Source organism: Rattus rattus, chromosome 16, assembly GCF_011064425.1.
Source record: "Rattus rattus isolate New Zealand chromosome 16, Rrattus_CSIRO_v1, whole genome shotgun sequence".
In the NCBI taxonomy this organism is placed as follows: domain Eukaryota; kingdom Metazoa; phylum Chordata; class Mammalia; order Rodentia; family Muridae; genus Rattus; species Rattus rattus.
Window position 1 is genome coordinate 5,731,180 of NC_046169.1, and position 21,297 is coordinate 5,752,476.

The following is a 21,297-nucleotide window of genomic DNA, read 5'->3' on the forward strand; positions in this document are numbered from 1 at the left end:
TTGTGGGTATGGCTACCCCGAGTATGTGGCCCTGGGTTGTATAAGAGAACAGACTGCTGGAGAGATGGCTCAGTGGTTAAGAGCACTGACTGCTCTTCCAGAGGTCCTGAGTTCAATTCCCAGCAACCACATGGTGGCTCACAACCATCTGTAATGGGATCCGATGCCCTCTTCTGGTGTGTCTGAAGACAGCTACAGTGTACTCATAGAATAAATAAATGCATTTAAGAGAGAGAGAGAGAGAGAGAGAGAGAGAGAGAGAGAGAGAGAGAGAGAGAGAGAGAGCGAGCAGACTGAGAGAGCCACAGAGAGCAAGCCAGTAAGCAGTGTTCCTCCACGGTCTCTGCTTCAGTTCCTGCCTCCAGGTTTCTGTCTTAAATTCTTACTCTGGCTTTTCTTCAAGGTGAACATGTAACTTATAATTAACCCTCTCTTCCCCAAGTTGCTTTTGCTGGTAGTGTTTATCACAGCAACAGTAAGCAAACTTACAAAAATAAAACCTGATACTATGCTTTCTGTTACATTATAACTCAAGAATACTAGAAGGAAAAAAAATTAAAGGTGTCTAAGATCTTTCTGGAAACATTAAATGTGGACATTCTGTCTTATATTACTCTGGGCAGTTTTTGTCTTATTGGTCTTTTGAATCTACGATTGTGATTTCTACTTTGTGGCAGTTTGGAGGGTTATATATGTGTATCTCTGTGTGTTTTTATTGTATTTTTTCTTCTATTACTCTGTTTGGTTATTTTTTGTTTGTTTGTTTCCCAGTTTTCTGAAGAAAGAGTGGTGAGTTCAGTGAGTGAGGAGAACCTAGGAAGAGTTGGCGTAGAGAAAACTATGGTCAGGATATATTGTATGAAAAACTTTTTTCAATTATAAAAGCAAGGAAGGAAGAAGATTAATGGACATCTAGAGCTGGACGCTGGAGGGACACGGGGGAGAGCATTAATGGGTCGCTGGGTTTCTTTGGGGAAGAGATAAGGGAAGTGCTCTAAAACCGAGTATCTCGAAGTTGTACATCCCTATAGATAGACCAACGAAACAAAACAAAACACTCAATTGTATACTTTAATTGACTGAATTACATGGTGCATGGATTACACCTCGATAAAGCTGTAATTTTAGCCAGCCATGGAGATGGTAGGATTTTAACCTCTTTTATGAAAAATTTAAACCGCACACCGAAGGCAAGCAAGGTACGCAGTAACCTCTCCCAGTTCAGCACACTAGGCTTTCGGAAGTTCGCCAATCTCACGTTTTCGATCTATCCTCTTTCACCTCCAGATTTTTTGCTCTTTACCGGTACCCGTTTACACTTAAACAGAATGTTGCTGTTCTGGTACAGAGCAATCGCCACAAAGACGCAGCACAGTGGCTTAGCAGTGGCCTGCATGGGTCCTGCAGGAGGCCAGGTGAGCACTCCCGGCAGCTCAAGAAGAGCTCCATTCCCAGCCCTCCTGTGCCTCCCCCACCAGGCTATGCAGCCGGCCTCCATCACTGCTCAGGTTCATCACTAAGCTCTCCCTCCAGTCCCCAAGAGGGGAGGACCCCAGCGCTCATTCACATCAGAGTTACCTAAATGTAAAATGAATGGACGGGCAGGGATGGGGTGCTGAACCAGTGTAGTAGCAAAAGGGGATAAAAGCTAATCTTTGTAAAGTGGGGCGGCCAAGAAAAAGACGGCCGTTCTGATGGCATTGTTTTCACTATAAACAGAAGCTTCTGCTTCGTACAGTAACAGCTATAAACGGGCAACTTACCTTAAAACCAAAACCAAACAGACAAAGAAACACAAATTCATACTTTCACTCCCATGGCTGGGTGGAGGTGATTAGTGTCTGGATCCGAGGAGGGAGCACAGACATCAATAAGGTTTAATCTCAGATGAGAAATAGCTTCTCAGGAACCTGACCTCCCAGGTCACCGACGGCTCCTTTCTCCATGAATAAAAAATGACTCCCTCTTTGCCAGGGGAACATGAGACGGGCTGATGACTGTTTCTATAGGAGTTATTAATAACGTCTCTTGTCAACTCTGATCTTATTTAAGATGCGCGTCAGGTGCAGATAATCAAGTGGGCCATGTGTATAAACACACTTTATAGCACTCAGGAGCGCAATGTTGAGTGCACGTTCCGGGGATCTCTCACATTAACCCTCGTTTTCATTGATTAGCCTTCCAGAGAGACTGGTGATTTTCTACTTCAAACCATCCTCAGAACCCAGATCCTACTCAATAATTAAAGAGATTGTGTTCATCTTAAGAAAGAAAACTCAGGCATTTCGTGAGTTTTAGCTCATGTCTCCAAATCAAGTTGTCTAAGATGGCGAGCCCTGACACTCTCTCATAAAGGATAAGAGTAGTCTCTGGGTGATTTTTTTTAAAGACTTATTTACTTTATTATTTGTGTGTGTGTGGGGGGGGGGGTGCGTGCGCGTGCGCGCATGTGCGTGCACATCTGTGTCGTTTGTGTGTTTATGTGCACTGTATGCATGTCGTGCCCACAGAGGCCAGAAGGAGACATCAGATCGCCCGCCTAAATCTGGAATTTTAGGTGTTTGTAAACTGCCCAGTGTGGGTGCCTGGCTCCTCTTTAAGAGTATTAACTCCCCGTAACTGAGGAAGTGTCAAATAGGCTGTTTGTCTTTGGTGGGTGATTAGGATACGGTAAAAAGATGACAGATTCGAGTAGTAATCCGAGTTCTTTTCTTAATTAACTAATCAAGGACAGTACACGGGGTCCCTGGGTATCCCCTGTCTGCCATCCGCCCCTGGCAGGGCACACGCCTCTCCTCCAACCTCCTCAACCTCTTTGCCCCACTCACGGGTGACCGGCCTGCTCTGCTCCGGCTGTGCGCTGTCCAGGGACTGGGTGCTGGGCACCGCAGAGACACTGGAGCTCCTCACAAAGCCGAAGGCCGCCAGCTTGGCTGCTGGGAGACGTGAGTAGCCAGGAGGACGGAGTCCGGATTTCGGTAGACCGGACTTTGCAGCATTCGAATTGGAGGCTCTCTTGAGGTCTGTTGAAATAAAGTCAAAACCAAAGGAAAAGTCTCAGTGCGTAGCAAGATAAAGAACGTTGCAGAACGTGTCTGTCATGAATAGACTAATCTTGCAGGCTCCAATTTGGCACACTAGCGAATCAATCTTTTTTTTTTTTTAAAGATGCTTTTTGGTTTTCACTGATAAGGTCAAGTAACTTCATAAGAATCATAATATTGATAAGCAATAGGGTGACAAGAACTCAGATATTGTTCTTCTAACTCTTGTTGGGTTTTTCGTTTTTCGTTTTTTGTTTTTTTTCAGAGCTGGGGACCGAACCCAGGGCCTTGTGCTTGCTAGGCAAGCGCTCTACCACTGAGCTAAATCCCCAACCTGTTCTTCTAACTCTTAAGTCTGATTTTCATAACCACATAATGCCCGAGATAAATAGATTTTATCACACCAGCATAACAGCCATTCTATAAATCCTATCCTAATCAGTTATAGCGTGATAATGTTATGTTTTGTAACAGATAAGAGGTTTCAAAATGTGGGACACATCTGTGCAATAGGAACCTAGAAACGAGCAGAGGTTTTATTAAGATCAACAATTGCTTCTTTATACACACATCTCTGTGTCCTGATTTCCACGTTCCTGCCATCTCCACTTTGTATTGTGGTAGAAATTTAGTTCAGCAAATAGTTTCTGAGAACAGCATGAGATACAGAATATATTAAAAGAGAAAGCCCATCTTTGAGAGAAAGGCCCCTTAAGGTATCAGGGTGGGTGCTTCAGAGGGCTGGGGCAGGAGTACCACAGCAGCCACGGCCCTGGGGGAAGCTCACAGTCTGAGCAGGAGAGGGACGGAGTTCAGACAACAAGCCAGGCATGGAGGACAGTCAACTAGCCTCGCTTTAAGGCCTAGGAAAGGCTTAAGGGTGTGGCATGCAGAATGGAAAGAGGGTACCGGTTGTTGGGAGTTATTTTAGAATCAGGAAAACAAGATACACCTTAAAATTGAACATGAAATAGGCTTGAACCCATTAGCCTCACAGAAATATGTTCCACAAATCACCCCTTTTTCTAAGCCCATCGCTTTGAGGTGGGGTCAGCCAGACTGTAGTTCCCCAATGACTGACTGGGAAAACTCCAGGCCCTCACCTTCCCCTGAGAACAGCAGTATCTTCGGTAAAGTATGACGCTGTAACCCACATTTGGCACCCACTGTATAGTCTGGTGATAGGATTTCTCTTATTCTCCCATTACTGGTTTTTATGGTAGTCCAAACTTCATTAAGTTCCCAGTTATGTGCCCAGCCAGGGAGGAGTGTAAAGATGGTCGTGTCGTGCTACGAAGCCAGAGCCTCTGCAGCTGCACTGTACTTACAAGAATGGATACTTTACAGAACAGATAAAGAGTGGGCATGAAGACATCTGGCATTATGCTGTCAGGAGACAGCAGGGGAAACCCTCTTTTCTGGGCACGCGACAGGAATGCATCATGAACATCAGTTCCAAAATGGCCCCTGGTTTGCTAGACAACTGAAGACATTCTGTGAATATATACTTAGAGAGGTGATTGCAAGCGTCATGGAGCTACTACGGCCTGCAGCCCGGCAAGCACAATGCTAGGCTGCAGAGAAGAAGCCTTCAAACAGGATTGCGTGGCATACAGGATGATAGAAGCCTGGTTCAAACCAGTGGGTTGTCATTTGGCCTTTCCCTCCAGCCATAACGTGTTCCCCCACAGTGCCACCTAGAGGTGGAAATCCTCTGGGCTTGAGAGCCAGGAAGAAAGGAAGGGTCGTGAAGGTTCTCATGTGGAATTCTACACACAGAATGCAGGAAGTAGAAGGCTAACTGGAAGTCGGCCTTCCCAGCACAGCATTGGTTCTTAACCAGCCAGGGTGGAACTTTGTGATGGTGTTTAGCAGTCCTTCATACTCTGTGAGCAATTCCTCCCTTGCCCTCTGTCTGTAAGCCCAATGAACTCATTGGTTCACCACACTGAGCTGTGGGGGGGTGATGGTCTGCATACCCTCTGCCCAGGGAGTGGCACTATTAGAAGGTGTGGCCTGGCTAGAGTGGGCGTGGCACTGTGGGTGTGGGCTTTAAGACCACCTAGCTGCCTGGAAGCCAGTATTCTGCTAGTAGACTTCAGATGAAGGTGTAGAACTCTCAACATGCTCCTGCCCCATGCCTGCCTGGATGCTGCCATGTTCTTGCCTTGATGATACTGGACTGAACCTCTGAACCTGTAAGCCAGCCCCAATTAAATGCTATCCTTTATAAGACTTGCCTTGGTCATGGTGTCTGTTCACAGCAGTAAAACCCTAAGACGGGGTAATCTTCGCTGTGGTACCCTATCAGGTTCGAACAGACATCCATCCACATCTCTCTAGGAGTAATTATGACAACAAAGAATCCACAGGAGAATGCAGACACGAGCTCCTAGGAGTGCGCCAGACATTGGGAATGGATGCACTGGCGAAGGACTCACAACTGGACTCCTGATGGATTAGGATCGAGATAAGAGAGCTGAAGCCCTGAGCCTGCTAGGGGAGGATGTAGGGAGCACGCTGGAAGATGTAGGCAGAGGCATGGACCTGCTCCATAGGACTCTGGTTGCTCAGAAAATAATGTCCACAACCAACAAATGTGATTTCATGACATTGAAAAGCTTCTTCACAGCAAACACTTAATCGGGCAAAGCGACAGCCCACAGAATGGGAGAAAATCTTTGCCAGATACACATGCAAAAGGAAAATTATTGTCTAGAATATAGAATATACAAAGTACTCAAACAATCCAATCTATAAATGCTAATGGAAGGGACATCAAAAGGTGACATGAGATGCCTTTGTCAATCCCCTCCCCTCAGGGTTCAGGGAGCTGTGTGGAAGAGGAAAGATGAGAGGAACCAGAGGGGACGGACGGGAGACACCAAAGAAGCAGTGTCCCCTAGACACAGCAGAGGATGGACACATATGAACGTACAGAGACAGTGGCAGCATGCCCAAGGCCTGCACAGGTTCAAGCCAGATGGGTTCCCCAGGGCTGGGAGGGGAAGAATACGGGAGCCCCCCCACCCCAATGAAAGATCTATCTCCAGTTGACAACTATTTACAGAGGAAAAATTAATTTTCTCCAATGGAGTATTACCAGGTATATAAACACACTTAAGGACACGCCATGCCCAGCGTTAGATGGCCAAGGCAAAACAAACTCAATGGCTATTTTGTGGACTTATTTTTTCTCATAGGATTTACTGGTCTTTTGCTTGCACATTACAGCTTCTGAGTGTGTGTATGAGAGAGAGAGAGAGAGAGAGTGTGTGTGTGCGCGCGTGTGTGTGTGTGCGCGCGCACGCGCATCTCTTGTGTTTTTTTAAATTTGGGTTTGTTTGTTTTGTTTTTTTGTTTTGGTTTGCCAGTCTGTTTTCTAGAAAGAAGGAAAGAAAGAAAGAAAGAAAGAAAGAAGGAAGGAAGGAAGGAAGGAAGGAAGGAAGGAAAGAAAGAAAGAAAGAAAGAAAGAAAGAAAGAAAGAAAGAAAGAAAGAAAGAAAGGAAGGAAGAGTGTGGAGTTGGGTAGAGGGGTAGGTGGGGAGGATCTGGGAGAGGCTGGGAGAAAAGAAACCATGATCAGAATACACTGCATGAAAATATCATTTTCAATAAAATACACAGACACACAGACACACAGACACACACACACACACACACACACACGTGTCTTTGGTGAAAAACAAGCATGAAAATAAAAAGTCCTTTTAATGAATTCAGTGTTGCTGCAACTATTTGCCACGGACCCATAGAAAGAAGCTCTGGTCTCTAAAAAGCTCTTAAAAGTCTTCCTCCTCTAGGATACCTTTGATGATGGACCCACCTCAAAGCATTTCCATTCTGGGAATGCAGCAGAAAGTGGAGCTGCAAGTGTCAATAATTTGTGAGACAAATACAGGAAAAGCGGATTTAACAAAAGTGAGTAATTAAAACAAGTAATGAATCTGGCTTCCATTGGGCTCAGCTCCAACACAATTGGTGTTCACCTCTGGCTCGGGGTCAACACATCACAGAGACACCTGCCCTCCTGAGTCCATTGTTACATTGTTCACAGTGGCGGCATGAACCCATCCCAGGTGTCCAATAACAGAGGGACGGACAAGGAAATGCAGACACACACACACACACACAGAGTGCAATGTTGTCATCCATGAAGAGCAATACAGTTATGTTACTTTCATGGATGCAACCGGAGATAATCACATTAAATGAAGTAAGTCTGCCTTGGAAAAAGTAAATGCTGCACTTTCATTTTATATGGATACCCTAGTTACTTTTGTTGCCAGCCCGATAGGGCTGGGAAGAGGAAAGCCCAATGGGGAAACTGTTTGCCTCAGATGTTAATTACAGCTCACCAAAGCTATAATATTACATCACAAGTCTAAGAATATTTGGGGTGGAGGAGTGACACAATCAAAGTATGTTATACATTATATGCATGAGTGAAAATGTCACACTGAAACCCAATTCTATGTATAATTGATGTACGCTAGCAAAAATAAGCTTTACAATAAAATATCGGAAAACTAGAATCATTTCTATTTCTAGTCAAGTCACGGACTTAAGATAGAATCATGATTGGTACTCAGGAGATATCCGTATCTTTACAATATTAGAGAGGGGGCAAAAACCTTACTACATAAGCCATGACTACCTTGGAACTTAATACGTAAGCCAGGCTAGCCTCAAACTCAGAGATCCGCCTACCTCTGCTGCCCCAGTACTGCTATTAAAGGATGCAATTCCATATCATGCCACTATACTCTTACAAGGTCTACGTCAGGGCTGGAGCAATGGCTCCCCTGTTAAGAGCACTGGCTGCTTTTGCAGAGGACCCATTAGGTTCCCAGCACCCACGCGGTAGCTCATGACCCTCTGTAACTCCAATTCCAGGGATCTGACACTTCTTCTGACCTCTGATGGCACTGAATGCATGAGGTACATAGACATATATGCAGGCAGGACATTCATGCACACAAAATAAAAGTAAGTGTGATGTTTTTGTTTTATATCTGAGATTGTAATATTCTTCTCTTGCCTTTTACTCTTCCAAATTCTCCCAATTACCCATCCTTGCTTTCTTTCAAATTCACACTCTTTTTTCATTAACTGTTGATATAATACACACACACACACACACACACACACACACACACACACACACGTTGATACATAATACTCAATTTTTATCCGTATCTTTAAAATATTTTAAGGGAGGTGCAAAATCTTATATGAGCCCTGACTAGCCTGGAACTCAATATGTAAACCAGGCTGATCTCAAACTCAGAGACCCGTTTACCTCTGTCTTCTCCTAGCAGCCTTCAGATAAAGACGTAGACCTCTCAGCTCCTCCTGCCTCATGCCTGCCTGGATGCTGCCATGATCCTGCCATGATGATAATGGACCGAACCTCTGAACCTGTCAGCCAGCCCCAATTAAATGTTGTCTTATAAGACTTGCCTTAGTCATGGTGTCTGCTCACGGCAGTAAAACCCTAACACAATATATGAAATTTTATTTCCTAGATATAACCTGTTAAGTCTATAAAATGTTACTTGTATGTATGTATGTTTATAGGACTGACTACTTGGTATTCGATAACCAAGTCTCCCTGGGAAAGACTATTTCTCCTCCTCTTAGCATCCCTTAGCTGCCTGTCGTTCTTTGTCCGGTATTGAGGCCCTAATTCATGGTAGCATTATCTGTTGTCTTCGTCCTTGTTCATGTCATGTTTGGGCCATCATGCTGGTGAGGCTTTATGGGTAGCTTCCGTATCACTAGGGGACACAATCCCATAGCAAATTCCCTGGCTCTCTGGCTTTTGCAATCCTTCCACCCCCTCTTTCACAGTTATCCCTGAGCCTTAGGTGCAGGAGTGCTGGTGGACACATGATAACTTGGGACTAGGCTCCATGCCTCTGCATTCTGATTGGCTGTGGTTTTCTATAATGGTCTCTGTGTGTTGCAAAGAGAAATTTGCTCCCTGAGGGGTGGGGAACTACACTTCCGCCTGAAGATTTAGAAGCAGAGCCTCTGACGAAGGAGATCATTCGACATTTGTCTTTCTGAGACCAGATTACCTCACTCCATGGGATCTTTTCTAGGACTGTTCAAAATAAGCAAAACCTTTAAAGGGCGTACACTGGCTGGAAAATCTGATCTGTCAGTGTGTGTCCTCTGCAAAAATACTTCGACCAGAGAGGGGCAATAAATGTTTTGTATTACACATCAAAGTCCCTTCCAAGTGAATGCAGGCATAATGGGGAAGCTAATTAAAATAAATTCAAAGCTGATAAACATTTTAAAAACGCTGGGATCAAATGTCCAAGCCTCGTGCAAGGGAGCTGAACTGAACTCATTTATTTTAATCAAAGCTCGATTTCCTGACAAGTTTTTGCTAGAAAGCAAAAGGAAAAAAAAAATTCCTGCTGGAACAACAAAAGAGGTTTTGCTGTCTGCTGAAAGACGTGATGCTATTTCAAAGTAATATTATTTTCCCTTTGAAAAGTAAATTCTTTGAAGGAAGCAAATCTTCCTATTGAAATGACATGAATTTTATTTGTTTGGGCCTTTTCCTTTTCGTATAGATTGACTTTTAAATTACGGCTCTGCCATACTAAACTAAATCTCAATGGCGTAGAATAAGATCGTTTATTTGTGATTTAACGCTATATTGATAAAGTTCCATCCATCATCATCCAACAGTCATGCATCCCAGGCAGTGAAATTAAAATGTTAAAAGGGTAAATGCTCATTAATCCAATTCAGTGCGAATTGGAAGAAGACAGAAGGAGGCTGTAGGGACAGTTAGTGGGGTACACGCCTACCATGCTTGCGGTCCTGGGTTTGAGCCCCTGAACCTCATAAACCAGACACACATACCTATAATCTCAACACTCAGAGGTGACTCAAGGCCATTCTTCGGTGCACCGAGAGACTCTGCCTCAAAAGCAAAAGCAAAAGTCTGGAAACCGTGGAAAGTCCGCCAGAGAGGATTGGGTTGACCATAGCCGTGAGGGGAAGAGGGAAGAGTCAGAAAGAGTAGTCAGGGTAAATGTAATCGAAGCACGATTTCTGCATATCGGAAAATGTCACTATGAAACCCCTAGCATTTGTAGTTAATATGCATTAATGATTATAAAGAAAGTAGAAATGCTGAATGTAAGAAGATCCATGCGAGTGAGGCTAGAGAGACGGCTCAGTGGATAAAAGCACTTGCTTTATAAGCCTAACACTCTGTCCCATCTCTGGGCACGCACATAAGAAGCCAAACATGGTGGTGCCCATTCACAGCTCCAGCAGTACTGGGTCAAAAAGAGAGATCAAAACAGGAGAATGGCTGGAAGTCAGCACATTGGAAAGAATGGAGAGCCCGTCTCAGCAGGTGGAAGGAGACAGCCTCTGACTTTGGACTCAGTCACTGGGGTCTTTATAGCATATTTATATAATCTGAGCCAGATTATTCTTTAATTTCACTTTTCTTTCCAGTTACTGTCACAAGCAATTTTTTTCTTTTTTCACAGGTACTCGGCTATGCTCGCATCAGCGAGGAGCAGTTCAGCCTCTCTGCGCATGCTCACACAGCTTCCCTGCACAAGCTCACACCGCCGCTGTTTCCACCACGCTTTCTTCTCGCTGAGACAGAACTCTGTTGATAAAACTTTCCTTGTTAAAGTGGCATCTCCTCCCAGGAAAAGAAGGACACAGACAAAGCCAGTAAAATAGCATGCTGCAGGCCAGATTTCAGACCTGGGCTCAACCTGATTGAACTCAAGCTCGGGGCACCTCAATTTATCACGGGAGAAAGTGAGGATAAAGCTACTCTCTTAGCTACTTCTCTGTTGCTGTGGTAGAACACCATGCACAGAGCAACTTACAGAAGGGAGTTCCAGAGGAACAGGAGTCCGCCGTGGTGATGAGGCATGGCAACAGGCAGGCATGATGGCTGGCAGGAAGCAGAAAGGTCACACCCTAACCACAAGCAAGAACCAGAAAGAACAAGCCTGAATTAGGGCATAGCTAAGGAGCTCTCCGCTCTCTCCCTCGGTGCTGAACTTAGTACAACAAAATTGCAGAACCTAAACTGGTGCCACTAACCAGAGACCAAGCATTCAGACACAGAAGCCTGTGAGGGACTCCTTCAAACCGCCCCATCTATCTAATCGTTATTACGCTAGAAGAGACATAGTGTATTGTCTGATATATAATGAGCACCATTATGCAAACAGAGACAAGCTTGCTATCTTTTTCTAACATTGATGCCACACTTATTGAAATTGCAAATACCTTTTAACAAAAGAAAAAAGCAGGACATGGATCAAGGTGCGTAACAACCGATTTCCAAGATGGCTCCCGATCAAGCCCCACCAGTGAATGAGGATTGCTCTGGTGAGTGACGCACGCAATACTGCGCAGGTCATGAGCGACATTGCATGACCATCCTTTTGCTCTCAGATTGCTGCCTCGAGAAGCCAGGCTTCATATGAGGACAGCAAACAGTTCTCCCGCTTGGAGAAGGCAAGTCTCTTGCTAGCAGCCAACAACCCCTTCATCTCAGAACTGTATCCCTCGCCCTTGGCAGCCTTCGAATGATTGCAGAACTAGACAAAGCTGACTGCAACCCAGTGGGGAATGCCAAGACAGAAACAATCCATCAAGATGTTCCCAATTCCTGGCCCACAGAAACGAGTGAATGGCAGTAAATTCTTGCTGTAGCTCTAAACTACTGGTGCTTGGTATGGTATATTATTTGGCAACATGGAACTGAGTGAGATTTGGGTACCTGAAGGCAGGTGTTGTCCTAGCAGGACTTACACTATAGGAATGGCCCTGGAGCCAGCTTCAGATGGGATGCTATAGGAACTTTAGAGTAACAGAAATGGAATCGTCTCGGGAGCTTCAACGAGACTTCCAGAAGTCCATAGGCATTCAAAAAAGCTGTCAGTGAGGTCTTGGAGGAAATGTATGGGGCAGTGAGCCCATGCTAATAGATAGCAAGCATAAGATAGAATATGGAATGTGGAGACTGTGCCGATGGAACTGGAGATGTGTGTATGTGTATATAGATATTCATAGACAGAGATATATACATACATATATAGCTATATATTCCTCTGAAGAACTCTGAGTAATATAATACCCAAGAGAAAAAATCTGTCCAAAACTCACAGGGTAAGAAAATGATCACATAGTCAATAACCAACAAAAAACATTGACAACCCAAATCTCCATGAACTGATGCAATTATAAGTAAGTCACGGTATAGAGAGAAAATGGAAAATGTTTCACCAGTTGGAAGGAGTCGTTATGGGCTGGGTTCTGTCACCTCCACAGTCATATGTTCCTGGAGGCACAGCCTTGGCAGGATACTTAAGGCCCCCTACAGTTGTAAGGGTCCAGAGACTGGAAGAAACATTAGTGGCAGCACTCCCCTCGTCTGTGCACACAGAGAAGAGAAAAAGCATCTGAGAGGACTCTCACCCACAAACCGAGAGAGGCCACAGCAGAAACCAACCCTACTGGTACTCGAGTTTGGATTTCAAGCCTTGAGATCTAGGACAAAAACAAAACAAAAATAACGTCTAAGCCACTGGGTCTTCTCAAAATAAGGAGACTAAGAAATGAAACGCTACTGTGCTATCAATCAGTCAGACTTTGACATTCCGAAGCCAGCGGAGTAAGTCACATACAAAAGGCCACATGCCATGAATCCATCACACGAGGTATCTAGAACACAGGGATCTCTAAAGACAGAAAGTTCATCAGTAGATGCAAGTGGCTGGTGTTTAAGGAAAATCTGATGAAGAGCGAAACTCTTGTGCACTGTATGGCTGCGGCACCTGTCAATCAAAACCCAATGGCCTATAGGAAAGGGTAGAAGGTGAGACATTGGTGGGCAGAACAGATTCTGGTATAGAGCCAAGTACAAAGCCAGGGGTGAGGGGAGGGAAGTGGGATAGGGGTTACAGAGTGTAAGGGTGGATTTGGCAGGCAACATGGAAGGCAGGAGGGAGCATGGGAGCTAAGCAGAGGAAACCAGCCACAAGGCAGAACTTAAATGAGAATAAAAGAGATATTAAATTGTGAGCAAATCAGAGAACAAACCAGAGCTTATGGCCAAGATGTTTGTAAATATATCAGAGTCATTATTCTGGGAGCTTGGGTCCAGGAGGTAAAACGCACATCTGGAGTGACAGGAAGTTGACATTTCTTTTCAGAGTGATAAAATGTTCTACAATTACTGTGATCATGGTTACATATCTGAGAAGAGTCAAAAAGAAAAATAAAGACCATTGTGTTTGTACTTTAAATAAGTGAATTATGTGGTGTGTGAGTTATATTTCAAAAACAAAAAACAAACAAACAACAACAACAACAAAAACTCTCTTGTTTGAGAAGGAGTGAGAAGACCGGGTTGGAGGCCAACAGAAACCAAGATTGAGACGGCCACAGAGATAATAGGAAGGTAGGCAGATGAGCAGTAGGTTAGCCCTTCCCAGCCTAAGAGAGGATGACTAGAACATATGTTAGTAGCATCAGCACACACTGCGGTCGTGTGGGCTACCATGAAGGGTGTCAGGTAATGCTCCACCAAAGGGAAAAGGAGAAGCGTCAGAGGGAAACTGAGGACAAATGTGTCCTGGTCCTGCTAAGCCCTCCTCAGACACAGTAAGGACTGATGGAAAAATGGGCTGAGTGGACCCAGAGCTGAGGAGCAGAAAAGAACAGGAACTCAGCCCAGTTTGGTCATGCCAGGCAATGGGGTGTCCGTGGAAGAGGAAGGGGGGGAGGGGGGGGGAGGGGAGGGGGAGGCAAGGAGGGAGTGGGGGGGAAGGAGGAGGGGAGGAAGGGGAGGAGGAGGGCTCAGGTGAGTACTGCTTGTGACGGTCCAGAGGTGTAGAAGCAGGCAAAGCACTCACACATAAAATAAATGTATATTGAAAATTTTTTGAGACAGGGTCTTAGGGTGTAGCCTTGGCTCACTTGGAATTTGCTATGCAGACAAGGCTAGCCTCTGACTCAACAGATCCAACTGCTCTGCTTCCCAGTGCTAGGACTAAAGGCCTGTGCCACCACACCCAGATAAATCTTTAAGAAAAAATGGGAGAAAAAGAAATTCTTATCAATAGTTATGGTTTACTGACTTTAATATCTAGGCCAGAAAGGAAAATAAGTGAGTTATTTATTGTATGGTGTGTGTGTGTGTGTGTGTGTGTGTGTGTGTGTGTGTGTAGGTGTGTGTTCGGTGAGAAATAATGTACAAGGCCAAATAATCCTATCTATGCACTGTTTTTTAATTGAGATTGTAATCTTAAGTTTGACATCTTCTGATGATTTAAATGAGTCCCACACATTCTGGAATAAGGGATGGAGAGATGGCTCAGCAGTTAAGAGCACTGGCTGCTCTTGCAGAGGTCCCAGGTTCAATCCCCAGCATTTACAAGACGGATTGCAACTGTCTGTAACTCCAGTCCCAGCCTATCTGTCACCCTCTTCTGGCCTTGGTCATGGGGCATGCAGGTGGCACACAGACATACACACAGGCAAAGCACACAGAAAACTAAATAATTGTACATAAATAAGCTATTTATGGAGTATTTGAGCAAACGGGATTCAATGCCTGTGTCTGCATTTTTTGTTACATGAGCTAAGGTGATCCGGTTTAAGGTTCACAAACATCGAGTGGCTGATTTCCCACCGTGCCAGAGCAAAACAATGGGAGATAAATGGACCAAAACCTCTGTGTCAGAGATGGAAAATACATGTCAGGAGACGACACTGAACAGAAGAAACCAGCCAGAAGCACAATGGTGCAAGGAACAGCTGTGCACAAACAGAAGCTGCCAGGAAAGCCAGGCTGAATGTAAGGTGACCTTGTGCTAGCCAGGGATCACAAGGTCCTAGACCTGTCCAGGGCATGGAGCTGCCAGCCGTTGTATTACAAACACGGCTGACCAGCCTCGCTCGGATCTCATTCACATTAGTGACTTTCAGAGCCGAGCTGCAGTTCCTAAGCGAGTCCAAAGGCACAGAAGGATCTGGAGTGGATTCTGCCGACTCATGTGTTCCTCAGCGGCAGCTCTAGCAGTTCAGAGCAGAAGAGGAATGAAGGCAGCTGCTGCATTTGCTGAGGAAAGGACTCAAACATTCTGCTTGGAGAACAACGAAAGGCTTCTCCTACGGATTAAGTTTTAAAAGCACGACTTTCATTAACGCCTTCACGATCACACACACATTTTACAAGACTGACCAGATTGGAAATCTGTGGCCGCCAACACATCATTTGAGCAGAAAGGAAAACCGAGGCCAGCTTAAGTGGGGAGTGCCTGGGTTTTTTAATTCTTTCCAATGAAAGTTGCTTTCCAACAAGAGCTGCTACATTTCAAGTGGCAACATTGAAACCCAAAGCCAACAGTCACCCAGTATTTGCCGTTAAGCACTTTCTACACTTCAACCTCAAGCCAGAAAGAGAAGAGACATATACTTACTGAGCCAGGTACTCCAAGTATTCTGGATCATAAAACACAGGTAAAAGTCCCTGACCACCTGGGAGGATGAGGAGAAGGAGGAGAAGGATGAGGAGGAGGACGAGGAGGAGGAGGGAAGGGAGGAGGAGGGAAGGGGGAGGAGGAGGAATGTGCTGCAGTGAAGACAGCACCGATCCCTGCAGAGGAAGAAGCCACTGACCTTCAGCCTGGGAAGCCGGGTGAGCAGAGACATAGGCCCAAGGGCAGGCCAGAAAAAAGAAAAAGAAAAGAAAGAAAAAAAGTACAGAGGATGGAGCCACTCCTAAGGGTTCTGACCACCACTCCAACCCTGCCAAGCCCCAACATGAGGGAACATAAATGCCCGGAGAATTAGCACACATGAACTCAAGTTCATCCAAGTCAGTGATCACAGAGAACTAGGGGGAATCTTCCAGCATTCAATGAAACAAAACCAACAGCAAAGAAGAAAGACTGCCCTGGAGACAAGGAGACACCAATATCCTTTAGAAGGCAACATCATTCATACGAGAAGATGCCGCCGTGATGATAAGAAGGACAAGGGCGTGCTAGGAGGGAGGCTGGGTGACCCAGAAAGCATTCTTAGCAATTGTCCATGGGAAAGCAACAGTTCAGCAGAGGGTGGGAAAGGAATCCAGCTTAGTCGAAAACACTGAGGGAAGATGAGGCAGAGGAATCACACCAAATTAAAATGCAGGGAGAGATGGGTGGAGGGAGAGGGAGATGAAGGGAAGGGAAGGAGAGAGGTGGACAAAGGCAGGGACAGAGAGACTGAGGTAAATGGAAAGAATACAGCTTGACTGACCAGCAGTGAGGAGAGCCAAGTCTTTACTGAACTGATGCCTGGCGAGACAACTGGTTTCTGACGTGAGTTTCCCTTTATGCCTACAAACTCGTGTGTGTGTGTGTGTGTGTGTGTGTGTGTGTGTGTGTGTGTGTGTGTGTGTGTGTGTGTGTGTGCGTGTGTGTGTGCGCATGTGTGTATGTGTGTATGTGTGTGTGTATGTGTGTGTGCATGTGTTTGTGTGTATATGTGTGTATGTGTGTGTATGTGTGTGTGCATGCGTGTGTGTATGTGTGTATGTATATGTGTGTGCGTGTGTGTGTGCATGTGTGTGTCTGTGTGTGTGCATGCACATGTGTGCATGCATGTGTGTGTGCGCGTGCGTGCGTGCATGTGTGTATGTGTGTGTGTGTGCGTGTGTGTGCATGCGTGTGTGTGCACATGTGTGTGTGCATGTGTGTGTGTGTCACTTGGAAATTCAAAAACAGCAATGTGAAGAGAGGGTTATAAAATGCATCAATGGGAGGAAATCACCATCACCCACATTTTTTCATCAGATTGGCAACAATGATTGCTTATGATCAGCACCAGAAGTTGTTACATCTCAGAAGAAAACTGTTTTCCGCCTCTAAAATCACTTTTAATGCAGTGAATGAAGACTTAAAAGCATCTTCAGGAATGCAAAACTCTGCCATGTAGTTTTCTCTTCTCTGTCCTCTGTCCCTCTCTGTCTCTCTCAGTACCTCTGTCTCTCTGTCTCTGTCTCTCAGTCTCTCTCCCCTTTTCTCTGTCTCTCCCACTCTCTCTCCCTCTCTCTGTCTCTGTCTCCCTCTCTCTGTCTCTCCTAGTCTCTCTCTCTGTCTCTCCCTCTGTCTCTCTGTCTCTCTCTCTCTGTCTCTGTCTCTCTCTCTCTCTGTCTCTCTCTCTCTCTCTCTCTGGAAATTAATTATGAGGACTCACTTAGACAGACCATAGTTTGGAAGCCTCTGGTCAGGATGTGAAATAACACCTGTAGGGAACAGAACACTCACCTCTGGTCCCAACATCAAAAGAAAGAGTAAGACCCACAAATCTCTTCAAGGACATACACCCAGGGACCAAAGGGCTTCCCCCTGGGCCCCACCTTTCAAGGGTCTCTGTATTGTGACCACAGGGACAAACCTTCAACACATGGACATCAGGGGGCTGTCAAGCTACCAAACTGTGGCACGTCCCCTTGGATTATAAGAAAGCCTGAAGAAAAGACACTGTGCTGGGGGCTCAAACTTACTCACAAACAAAACAGACATCTTGAGGTCCCACAGTAACTCACAGCCAGAAACAGATGTAGGCGTTTCCAGAACACCCGTCCTCTTTTTATACGGTAATAACAATTACAGATGGGTTCACCAACAGCATAGATTTTGTTACACAGGTGAGCCGGGGCTGGCATCACTGATCCTTGGGCTTTTCTTCATTCTTCTTCCCCTTCCCAGTCGACTCTGAAGTGAACTTGGCCCACAGGGTCAGGAGGCTAATTATACACAGAGATTTAATTGGAGTAAGGGGATATTTGTGTACCAGGTTAAAAATTATTCATGCGTGTGTTTCCAGAAGAAATCAGGGGTTGAATTGGCAGAGTGAGGAGAGCAGAGGTTTTTTCCAATGTGTGGGCCTCAGTCAGCTTATTAAGCTCTGGGAAAGACCAGGAGACTCAATTCCCTCTGCTGGGCTGCTTGAGCCGGGGGACAGATCTTTCCCTGTGCTGGTACCACCAGCTCTCCTGAATCTACACCCTGCACACAGCTCTCACAGTGATGCCAAGCTCCGTAGTCTCCTAGGTTTCCGGGTGACCGAGGCACTGGAGAAAGAACAAGAGACGGAAGAGGGCTCTCAGGTGACAGTGAGACACTGCGACTGGATGCAGTGGCAGGAACAGCTGCAAGTCAAAGGGCACAGACTTGAACCTGGCTCTGGGCCAGACTCGGGAAGCCTGTCAGCCATAGTGTGGTATAAAGAGACACTCTTCCTGATAAGTCTTTCTCTCTCGTTGGTTCTGAGTCTCTGAGAAACCTTAGCTAAGGCAGGCGCTTGATGAAATCTACCTTGGAAACCTCTCCTTCTCTCCATCCTCACCTCCGCCACATTGGCTCTCCTTGCTAGTGTCCCAAAATGGCCTCCTGGAGAGGACCCCTTGTCTTACCCCCTCTTGCCAACCCTATCCCACTTTTTATATGAGTACACTGTAGCTGTCTTCAGACACACCAGAAGAGGGCATCGGATCCCATTGCAGATGGTTGTGAGCCACCATGTGGTTGCTGGGAATTGAACTCAGGACCTCTAGAAGAGCAGTCAGTGCTCTTAACCTCTGAGCCATCTCTCCAGCCCCCCATCCCACTTTTGTTCTCCCAACTTCTATCCAATCTCACCTTCAAAAAAAAAAAAACAAAACAAAACAAAACAAAAAAAGTATGCCCTTACTTCAAACCATTCAGAGACACAATCTTGCTTTTGAGGTAAAAGGCAGAGTCCTTAGCACAGTTTGGGTCTCTCCAGTTTTCTCCAGTCTTTTTCTCTTCCTGCCCCAGTGTTTGACATTGAAGCTACAACAAGCCTTCATGTGAACCATCCCTTCCTTGGGCCTCATGACCTCGTTCTTCACACCGCACCTCAGATCCATGGCTCTTTAAATATACATATAGGTATATGTATGTATATATGTGTGGGTGTGTGGGTGTGTACACACACTATACACACATTCACGTACCCATGTAGGCACATACACGTAAGAATAAATGAATTCATGAAATATTTAAAGATACCAAAGGAAAAACTCAGTAGTGTGCTTGCCCTGCATATATAGAGCCCTGGGTTCAACTCCTGCAAAGAATAAATAAAAAGATGCCCAAGGAACTGCATTTAGGCCATGTCCCCTTCTGCCGTCTCAGTAAAGCACGGGTTTGTCTTCTGATCCCATCTGATTCGATCCACATCGCGGACGGCGTAGTGAAGTAGAATTTCGATGTCAATAAATTTCTCTCTTAACCGGGGAACCAGCACCCTGCCCCCTCCTCTCATTCCTTTTTACTCTGTTCCCCTCTCATTTGCATCTGAAGAGTCATGGCCTTTGCCTTATACCCCAAGATGCATCCTCTGCTCGTGGCCATGATCCAATCATTCACCAGTCCCCCGGGGCCGATTAGCGCCAAGTTCTCTCCCAGCGCCTCCTCTCTTTCCTGTTTCAGATGGTTCGCAGCAAGCATCTCCTCCCACACTCTAAAACGCAGCCTAGCCCACCCCCGCCTCCAGCTAGCACCCCTGGCACTTTCCTGCATCTGCTAGTATTTAAAAATCATTCTCTTCTATTTCTATTTCCTCACTTTTCATTCATGCATCACCCCGCTAATATGTGACTTCCGCCCCCATGTCTGACTAAACGTGTTCCCTCAAAAGTAGGTCACCAACTGTTGCCTAATTTCCAGTCTCAACAGCCTCTTAGCATTTTTTTGCTTGTCCTGCCTCGTAGGAAATCCCGTTAGTCACTTCCTCCTTCTTGTCCTGCCTCCTATGAAACCGCGAATGTCACTTCCGGTCACTTCCGGTAGTCACTTCCTTCTTCAGAAGCTCTGCTGAAGACCCCCACGCTGCATTCTCCGGGTGTCTCCTTGGCCCCTTCCCCCAGGGCTCCATCTCCCGCTGACTTTCTGCTTCCGTTGCCTCTGAAATCGGTTATCCTCATTTCTTGCCCACCTCCTGGCTTTACCTTGTCTCTCTCTTCCCTGAATCCATTCATCCTTTCTCACTGCCTCGGTACACAACCATGGGGTAGTCGCCCAACACTGAATCCTTGCCTTAGGTTTCTCTTTAGCCACAATTACTCGATTTAGAAAATCCTGTCTAATGTCCAGAGGAACCTCAAGTTCCCATGTGTGAGTGAACCGTCCACTATCACCCCCAATGCTAGAACAACTTCTCCAGGACCCCTCTAGAGTTGCAATCCCTATAATGGATCTGGATCACTCCACGCCTACCAATGGCTCCTCTCTTTCTACCTTTACCCTTTCGCAGCCTGATAAACCCCTATGTATCCTTCAAAATGCACGCAACCCACCATTGTCTCCAGCATCCCTCCGGACCCCCTCTCTGCTCCCACGGGCAAGCCTGCAGTCGATTCTCAACGGGTCACTATCAAATACTTATCACATCTATGGGAACCTTTAATTTAATTGTTTGTATCCCACAAAGTCCAGCGGGTGTATATTTGTGTATCCTGAACACAGACTAACAACTGGCCCATAAATGGGTCTCAGAAAACACGAACAGAGCTGGCTACTTCAAAGGTTCTCACACAACAACAACAACAACAAAACCAGTGGCCATTCAGCCAATTACAGTCCAGGGAGCAGCCACTGTTCTTGGCAAACTCTGCCTGGTTTTGTCTGTCTGTACTTCACAATGATTTGGTCTCCTCATTGTGTCCTGGATTTCCTGGAGCTTTTTGCATTTTGCATTTTCATTGATTATTGTGTTGATGTTTTCTATGGTATCTTCTGCCCCTGAGATTCTCTCTTCAATCTCTTGTATTCTGTTGGTGATGTTTACATCTATGACTCCTGATCCCTTTCCTAGGTTCTCTACCTCCAGGGTTGTCTCCCTTTGTGATTTCTTTATTGTTTCTATTTCCATTTTTAGATCCTGGATGGTTTTATTCAATTCCTTCACCTGTTTGGTTGTGTTTTCCCATAATTCTTTAAGGGAATTTTGTGTTTCCTCTTTAAGGGCTTCTACCTGTTAACCTATGTTCTCCTGTATTTCTTTTATGTCCTTCTTAAAGTCCTCTAACATCATCATGAGTTGTGATTTTAAATCAAAATCTTGCTTTTCACGTGTATTGGGTTATCCAGTACTTGCTGTGGTGGGAGAACTGGGTTCTGATGATGTCAAGAAGCCTCGGTTTCCGTTGCTGGTTCTTGCACTTGCCT

The 21,297-nt window shown here is 45.5% G+C and overlaps 1 protein-coding gene across 1 annotated transcript in view; it reads right to left on the bottom strand.

Moving 5' to 3' along the window:
• Window positions 1–2,489: 2,489 nt before the first annotated feature.
• The window catches only part of LOC116885165 (microtubule-associated tumor suppressor candidate 2 homolog), a 31,936-nt gene continuing 13,128 nt past the window's right edge, over window positions 2,490–21,297 (bottom strand). Inside the window, exon 3 of the mRNA XM_032886381.1 lies at window positions 2,490–3,023. Coding sequence (XP_032742272.1) covers window positions 2,725–3,023 — 299 coding nt within the window. The 3' untranslated portion in view covers window positions 2,490–2,724. The remainder of the gene's footprint in view (window positions 3,024–21,297) is intronic.